This window comes from Lithobates pipiens, unplaced genomic scaffold, assembly GCF_037356315.1.
Source record: "Lithobates pipiens isolate NorthernLeopardFrog02 unplaced genomic scaffold, aLitPip1_a1.2 Scaffold_56, whole genome shotgun sequence".
In the NCBI taxonomy this organism is placed as follows: domain Eukaryota; kingdom Metazoa; phylum Chordata; class Amphibia; order Anura; family Ranidae; genus Lithobates; species Lithobates pipiens.
In genome coordinates this window covers 2,592,777-2,602,177 of record NW_027507878.1, presented here as the reverse complement: position 1 = coordinate 2,602,177, position 9,401 = coordinate 2,592,777, and the positions used below count along the sequence as shown (strand labels likewise).

The window sequence follows — 9,401 nt, the reverse complement described above, 5'->3', positions numbered from 1 at the left end:
ATTATTTTAACTTTCTTTTTTAAAGTGTTTTGTACTTGCTTTGTCCTATAACCAATAAATAAATACAGAACTAAAAAAAAAAAAAAATAGAATTTCAATTGAGTTTTATTCAGAAATTATTTTATGAACTGTAAACTTATTTTTGTTAATAAAGAGACTCTCAAGTGACAAAGGTGTTTTAAATGAGATCTTCAGAGACATTTAACAAGGCTTAAAGTTTTGTATTCTTACAACACAGCAGACTGTCCTGTGGGAAATGCCAACATTTTATATCTATATAAGATATTCACTGAATCAAATGTCTCCATAGAATCCCGAATATAACATGTGGGCACACCTTACATGTTTTCTTATTAATAATTTCTAAGATTGATATTTTATCACTCTTATTCTTGTGGATCTATCAGACCATCCACCGACCATGAATGGACTTTTTGTGCTCTTCCTTCCCATCTATCTGATGACTCTGATCACAAACCTTCTTATTATCTTCTTGGTCATCACTGACCACCATCTACACAACCCAATGTATTTTTTTCTCAGCAATTTGGCATTTCTGGACATGTCCTATTCATCAGTGAGTGGACCAAGGATGCTCTTTGACTTGGTCACCAAAAACCGATCAATATCCCTCCCTGCCTGTACAGCCCAAGTCTTTTTCTTTGCCTCTTTTGCCGTCTCTGAGGTCCTTTTGCTCTCGGCTATGTCCTATGACCGGTACATCGCCATCTGCCACCCCCTACATTACACACAAATTATGTCCTGGAGGATGTGCAGTCATTTAGCTGTTATAATTTGGGTCTTTGGGGTTATTTATTCCTTGGTTCATACACTTTGTACGCTCAGGTTGTCCTTCTGTGGTCCAAATTCCATCCACAGCTTCTTCTGTGACCTCCCACACTTGTTCCAGATTTCATGTACTGACCCAACAATAAACATAGTGCTCATTTTTGCATTGGGTGGCAGCTTTTCATTAACTGCCTTTCTTTTCACATTTCTTCCATATATTAGAATTATCAGTACAATTCTCCACATTCCTGGCAAAACCGGAAAGCTGAAAGCCTTCTCTACCTGCACATCACACCTCTTGGTGGTCTTCATCTTTTACAGCTCCATAATTTTTATTTACTTGGTTCCCACTGCCGCTAATATGTTTGGCATAAACAAGCTGTTTTCAGTAATAATTGCCCTCATTAACCCTTTGCTTAATCCTCTGATCTACAGCCTGAGGAATAACGACCTTAAGGCAGCATTCAGGAGGACAATCAATCCCTGAATAATAAGCCAATCCAGAACTAGATTTAGATAGAAATAACTTTCATGCAATGCAGTTGGGTGTCTCCAACTTACACTATGTGGTAAATGAGGTTTAATGTTGATAAATGTAAAGTTAGGCACTTGGGGGCTAAGAATACACATCACACATACTAGGGGGAGTGCAACTGGGAGAATCAATGGTGGAGAAGGATCTGGGTGTTTTGGTAGATCATAGGCCGCGTACACACGCGGGGACTGTTCGCTCAACTTTGTCCGTCAAACAGTTTCAGCGGACACTCCGCTCAAAATTAGCATGGACGGACTTGCCCACACACGACGAACGAACAGTCCGCTGAAACCGTGCGCGATGACGTGAACGGCATGTACGACGGGACTAGAAAACGACGTCCTATACACTGCAATGCAACCTTCGGCGTGTAAGTTTAGTTCGGCGAGACTTAGTTTGACGAACAAGCCTACACACGGGCGGACTGTCCGCTCAAACCAAGTTTCAGCGGACAGTTTTTCGGAATTTCCGAAAAACTTTGTTCAGCAGACTGTTCGCTGAAACTGTCCGCTGAAAGCCCACACACGAGCGGACTGTCCGCCGAAACACTGTTCAGCGGACAAAGTTGGGCGAACAGTCCCCGCGTGTGTACGCGGCCATAAGTTCAATAGTAGCATGCAATGCCAAGTTGTAGTATTAAAAGCGAGCAAAGTCCTTTCTTGTATTAGGAGAGGTATGGACTCCAGAGAGAGAGATATCATTTTGCCCCTGTTCAAATCATTAGTAAGACCTCACCTGGAATATGCAGTTCAATTTTGGGCTCCAGAGAAGGGCATCTAAACTAGCTATGGTTTAGGATTAGAGGAACTGAATCTATTCAGTCTTGAGAAGAGGAGATTAAGGGGAGATATGATCTCCATGTATAAATACATAAGGGGGATATGATCTCCATGTATAAATACATAAGGGGGGGATATGATCTCCATGTATAAATACATAAGGGAGGATATGATCTCCATGTATAAATACATAAGGGGGATATGATCTCCATGTATAAATATATAAGGGAGGATATGATCTCCATGTATAAATACATAAGGGGGATATGATCTCCATGTATAAATACATAAGGGGGATATGATCTCCATGTATAAATATATAAGGGAGGATATGATCTCCATGTATAAATACATAAGGGGGATATGATCTCCATGTATAAATATATAAGGGGGATATGATCTCCATGTATAAATACATAAGGGGGATATGATCTCCATGTATAAATACATAAGGGGGATATGATCTCCATGTATAAATATATAAGGGAGGATATGATCTCCATGTATAAATACATAAGGGGGATATGATCTCCATGTATAAATACATAAGGGGGGATATGATCTCTATGTATAAATACATAAGGGGGATATGATCTCCATGTATAAATACATAAGGGGGGATATGATCTCCATGTATAAATATATAAGGGGGATATGATCTCTATGTATAAATACATAAGGGGGATATGATCTCCATGTATAAATACATAAGGGGGGATATGATCTCCATATATAAATACGTAAGGGGGGATATGATCTCCATGTATAAATACATAAGGGGGGTATGATCTCCATGTATAAATACATAAGGGGGGATATGATCATCATGTATAAATACATAAGGGGGATATGATCTCCATGTATAAATACATAAGGGGGGATACGATCTCCATGTATAAATACATAAGGGGGATATGATCTCCATGTATAAATACATAAGGGGATGTGATCACCACGTACATATATCCCCCCCCCTTCCTTTCTCACTATTTCCTTTTCTCTCCCCCTCCCCCCCACGTCCCCTTCTTTCTCCCCCTCACCCCCCAAAGCACGTTTTCTTGTCATATGGGTAATATCTGAGCTAGTATTGTTTACCACTGTACCCTTATTTTCGTGTAGATTTTAATTCTGCACAATCCTCCTTGTCTGCCGCGGGGGGGGGGGGGGGCGATTTTTGAGTGACTATGTTTTGTGCCCGGCAATTGACTTGTTAGGTAATTACGCTTCCATTGTTTTTGCTGAACTGTATCTATATACTTGATGTTGTTATACAATTTCATTGCATGTTCTTGTGTTTCATCCGACTACTTGTCTTATAGATGACTCCTCCTGACGAAGCGGTGTTTGTGCCGTGAAACTAGTTGAGGTCTGGTTAATCTACGGGAAACACTCCACCAACAGATACCTCTAGGGGAAACCTCTGAGTATTTGTAAATTATTTATGCAATCATTTTAATGTGATATTCTGTATATCTTTCTTTTCTTCTTTTTATATGTAATAAATTCATTTTTTATCTAAGAATTGTAATTGCATTTATCAGTACCGAGATAATCCGCCACCAAATTTGAGGGTCTGTGTATTTGTTTGGCTAACCTCAGCAGCTACCCTCACGCTCTTAACCCTCCCCTTTTTTTCCTATATCATTTTGGATGACGGTACTTTTTTATGCCTAGGTTTGGGTGCTTCTACTTGAGGCTCTACTCAGCAATTGTATCCATGTATACAGTGGTGTGAAAAAGTGTTTGCCCCCTTCTTCATTTCCTGTTCCTTTGCATGTTTGTCACACTTAAGTGTTTCAGAACATCAAACCAATTTAAACAATAGTCAAGGACAACACAAGTAAACACAAAATGCAATTTGTAAATGAAGGTGTTTATTATTAAAGGTGAAAAAAAATCCAAACCATCATGGCCCTGTGTGAAAAAGTGATTGCCCCCCTTGTTAAAACATACTATAACTGTGGTTGTCCACACCTGAGTTCAATTTCTCTAGCCACACCCAGGCCTGATTATTGTCACACCTGTTCACAATCAAGGCATCACTTAAATAGGAGCTGCTTGACACAGTAAGGTCCACCAGAAGATCCTTAAAAGCTACACATCATGCCGAGACCCAAAGAAATTCAGGAACAATTGAGAAAGAAAGTAATTGAGATCTATCAGTCTGGAAAGGGATATAAAACCATTTCCAAAGCTTTGGGAATCCAGCGAACCACAGTGAGAGCCATTATCCACAAATGGCGAAGACATGGAACAGTGGTGAACCTTCCCAGGAGTGGCCGGCCGCCCGAAATTACCCCAAGAGCGCAGCGACGACTCATCCAAGAGGTCACAAAAGACCCCACAACAATGTCCAAGGAACTGCAGGCCTCACTTGCCTCAGTTAAGGTCAGCGTTCATGCCTCCACCATCAGGAAAAGACTGGGCAAAAATGGCCTGCATGGCAGAGTTCCAAGGAGAAAACCACTGCTGAGCAAAAAGAACATCAAAGCTCGTCTCAATTTCTCCACAACACATCTTGATGATCCCCAAGACTTTTGGGACAACATTCTGTGGACCGATGAGACAAAAGTGGAACTCTTTGGAAGGTGTGTGTCCAAGTATATCTGGCGTAGAAGGAACACTGCATTTCATAAAAAGAACATTATACCAACAGTAAAATATGGTGGTGGTAGTGTGATGGTCTGGGGCTGTTTTGCTGCTTCAGGACCTGGAAGACTTGCCGTGATAAAAGGAACTATGAATTCTGCTGTCTACCAAGAGATCCTGAAGGAGAATGTCCGACCATCTGTTTGTGTACTCAAGCTGAAACGAACTTGGATTCTGCAGCAGGACAATGATCCTAAACACACCAGCAAGTCCACCACCGAATGGCTGAAGAAAAACAAAATGAAGACTTTGGAGTGGCCTAGCCAAAGTCCTGACCTGAATCCTATTGAGATGTTGTGTTATGACCTTAAAAAGGCCGTTCATGCTCAAAAACCCTCTAATGTAACTGAATTAGGACAATTCTGCAAAGATGAGTGGGCCAAAATTCCTCCAGGACGCTGTAAAAGCCTCATTGCACGTTATCGCAAACGCTTGGTTGCAGTTGTTGCTGCTAAGGGTGGCCCAACCAGTTATTAGGTTTAGGGGGCAATCACTTTTTCACACAGGGCCATGATGGTTTGGATTTTTTTTCACCTTTAATAATAAACACCTTCATTTACAAATTGCATTTTGTGTTTACTTGTGTTGTCCTTGACTATTGTTTAAATTGGTTTGATGTTCCGAAACACTTAAGTGTGACAAACATGCAAAGGAACAGGAAATGAGGAAGGGGGAAAACACTTTTTCACACCACTGTATATACATGAGGGGGGATATTATCAATATGTATAAATACATACAATAGGCTCCCAGAAATTCTCACACATGTGGTATTTTCAGGGATAAGTAGCAGAATGTCTTTTGGGGTGTAATTCCACATATATACCAGTGGAATGTGTGAGAAATATCTCATTACAGTCACAACTTTGTGTATAAAAAATAAGATATTTTTTTTTGTAATTTTTCAAAAATTTGTAGCATAAAATAAAATCTCCAAGGGACTCAACATAAGTCTCAGCAAATACCTTGGGGTGTCCACTTTACAAAAAGGATCATTTAGGGAGGTCTTTGTACTGCTCTGGCATTTTAGCACCTCAAGAAATGCGATAGGCCGTCAGAAAGTATAAGCTGAGTAAATTCTTGTATACTGTATATACCATAGTTTGTAGACACCATAACGTTAACACAAACCGATTAATATACAGTAAACCCCCATCCATCGCAGGGGGTTACGTTCCGGTCCCACCCGCGAAAAGTGAGAAACCGCGAAATAGAAAGACCCTATTTAAATACACCCTAGGCATGTTACCGCCCCTTCTAACGTCACCACGCTCGGTGCGGTCCACGAGCGAAGCATGCGTTCCACCGCAGCCTCGCTCTGATTCACTGCTACATAAACGCGAAAGGGCGAAATATTACCGCGATATCAGAATAACAGGTCCTAATTAAAAAGCACAATATAACGGGACCGCAAAAACTGAACCTCGATAGAGCGGGTGTTTACTGTACACCTATTAGCATTTTTTTTTACCAAAGACTAAAGTTGGGCTGAACACCCCCCCCCCCCAGTTTGGTTCATGCCAGAACTCTTTGGCCTAAATTTATGAATTTGTTTGATTTGATTGGACATGTTTTATAACAGAAAGTCAAAAGTATCTTTTTTAAAAAAAAATGTAAACTATAACAAAACGGTTTATCGCACACCCAGCATAAAAGTATTGCACTCAAGCACCATATTTCCATCAAACACTATAATAAAAGTTATAAAAATCCCCCTAAAAAAATTCCCATCATGTCCGAAAGGCCACCAAGGAGAGGCAGACGCTCACAGGCCACTAAGAGAAGGGAAGCAGCCTCTGTGTCTACAGAGAAAAGTGGTGGTCGTGGACAGGGGCTGGTGCAAGGATTTTTGACACCCTAGGCAAAAACCTCATTTTGCCGTACCCCCTTGGCTCCACCCCTGACTCCACCCCCTTTGTTCTGCCCATGTATACCCCACCTTTTTAATTAAGCGCCCATCAAATGCAGGCTCACCAGTGGCCCATCAATGTAGCCTACTAGTGCCCATCAATGAATGTTTGCTTGCTTCCATTAATTTGGGAGTCGGGACACATACACCGTCCTCCGGTGCCACCGTGCCTCTGACACTTTGTGCAAACAGAGGAGCAGCTGACTGCTGATGCTGAGACTTAGTTGCTTGTTCTAGAGAGAAGAGAGTAGGAACACAAGTGACCGGGCGCCCCTAGGCAGCAGGGAGCCCTAGGCGGCTGCCTAGTTTGCCTAGTGGTAGCACCGGCCCTGGTCGTGGACATGGTGCACCCTCTGCAGACATGGCAAGTTTTTTTTTTCTGGTGATGGCCATGTTATTGAGCCACAACATGCAGAAGAGTTGGTTGAGTGGGTAACTAAGCCATCCTCATCCTCCTCATCCTCTGTCACTCAGGCTCTGTCAATCAGCAAGATTTCTGGCTCCCAGGTGTATTCTATACAAATAATGAGCTGAGATTAGGAGCACTCTCTTAAAGGGAGTGCTCCTAATCTCAGCGTGTTACCTGTATAAAAGACACCTGTCCACAAAAGCAATGAATCAATCAGATTCCAATCTCTCCACCATGGCCAAGACCAAAGAGCTCTTCAAGGATGTCGGGGACAGGATTGTAGACATACACAAGGCTGGAATAGGCTACAAGACCATCGCTAACCAGCTCGGTGAGAGGGTGACAACAGTTGGAGCAATGATTTGCAAATGGAAGAACCGCAAAATTACTGTCAATCTCCCTCGGTCTGGGGCTCCATGCAAGATCTCACCTCGTGGCGGAATAACCGACCGCTTCCAATGCCTAGCAATTGTGATTCTTGCGGCAGTAATTCATTTCACGACTTCCTGTGCACTTCATCAGCCAGTTTGTGAAAAGGGGCTGCTTCTGGGGATCTGCGAATGTTCATCCCTGTCACCGAATTTATAAGATTAAATATCCTGATCCAGAACCTAATCATAAGGGGGCATTGCTACCAGATGCAATGCATTGTCCCCAACTGTCCACAATGTCGAAAACAGTTTGGCGATGTAGAAGGATGCATTTTGGCTGCCCTGATCGGAGCCAGGTACCAGCGCACAGGAATCAGACTAGAAATACATTTTAATTTGTTATACACAGTGCCTTGTGAAAGTTTTCGGCCCCCTTGAACTTTTCAACCTTTTGCCACATTTCAGGCTTCAAACATAAAGATATAAAATTTTAATTTTTTGTGAAGAATCACCAACAAGTGGGACACAATTGTGAAGTGGAACGAAATCTATTGGATTTTTGAAACTTTTTTAACTAATAAAAAATGAAAAGTGGGGCGTGCAAAATGATTGGGCCCCCTTGCGTTAATACTTTGTAGAGCCCCTTTTGCTGCGATTACAGCTGCAAGTCTCTTGGGGTGTCTCTATCAGTTTTGCACATCCAGAGACTGAAATTCTTGCCCATTCTTCCTTGCAAAACAGCTGGAGCTCAGTGAGGTTGGATGGAGAGCGTTTGTGAACAGCAGTTTTCAGCTCTTTCCACAGATTCTCGATTGGATTCAGGTCTGGACTTTGACTTGGCCATTCTAACACCTGGATACGTTTATTTGTGAACCATTCCTTTGTAGATTTTGCTGTATGTTTGGGATCATTGTCTTGTTGGAAGATAAATCTCCGTCCCAGTTTCAGGTCTTTTGCAGACTCCAACAGGTTTTCATCCAGAATGGTCCTGTATTTGGCTGCATCCATCTTCCCCTCAATTTTAACCATCTTCCCTGTCCCTGCTGAAGAAAAGCAGGCCCAAACCATGATGCTGCCACCACCATGTGTGACAGTGGGGATGGTGTGTTGAGGGTGATGAGCTGTGTTGCTTTTACACCAAACATATCGTTTTGCATTGTGGGCAAAAAGTTGGATTTTGGTTTCATCTGACCAGAGCACCTTCTTCCACATGTTTGGTGTGTCTCCCAGGTGGCTTGTGGCAAACTTTAGACAAGACTTTTTATGGATATTTTTGAGAAATGGCTTTCTTCTTGCCACTCTTCCATAAAGGCCAGATTTGTGCAGTGTACGACTGAAATAACGTCATCACGTTAAGTACGATCGGATTTTCCGACAACTTTGTCTGACCGTGTGTATGCAACACAAGTTTAGGACAAGATCCCTCTGACAAAAATCCGACGGATTTTGTGGTCAGAATGTCCGACCGTGTGTACAAGGGCTAAGACCTAACTTTTATGCCTTGTACACACGGTCGGACATTCCGACCACAAAATCCGTCGGATTTTTGTCAGAGGGATCTTGTCCTAAACTTGTGTTGCATACACACGGTCGGACAAAGTTGTCGGAAAATCCGATCGTTCGGAACGTGATGGCGTTCGTTCGTTGTGACGGGACTATGTTGAGGCTAGTAGCCAATAGCTCTGGTCTCGTAATTTGATCTGAGCATGCGTGGCACTTTGTCCAATTGGAATTCTCTGCAAACGATCGGAAAAAGTCCGATCGGATTTTGTTGTCGGAAAATTTGGGATCCTGCTCTCAAATTTTTGTTCCAACGGAAAAAGTCCGATAGAGCCCACACACGATCGGATTTTCCGACAATATAATTCGATCGGACCTTTTCCATCAGAATTTCCGACCGTGTGTACGCGGCATTACAGAGTTCATTCTGCTGTTGCTGCTTCCAAACTGTGGTGATCCT

General features: G+C 42.2%; 1 protein-coding gene across 1 annotated transcript; it reads left to right on the top strand.

Annotated features, from left to right (window-relative positions):
• Positions 1–388: 388 nt before the first annotated feature.
• Positions 389–3,754, top strand: LOC143958104 (olfactory receptor 1M1-like). The gene is made up of 2 exons (XM_077467556.1): positions 389–1,358; positions 3,423–3,754. Exon 1 carries the CDS (start codon positions 422–424, stop codon positions 1,274–1,276), a length of 855 nt encoding a protein of 284 aa, XP_077323682.1. The 5' UTR covers positions 389–421; the 3' UTR covers positions 1,277–1,358; positions 3,423–3,754.
• Positions 3,755–9,401: the final 5,647 nt, after the last annotated feature.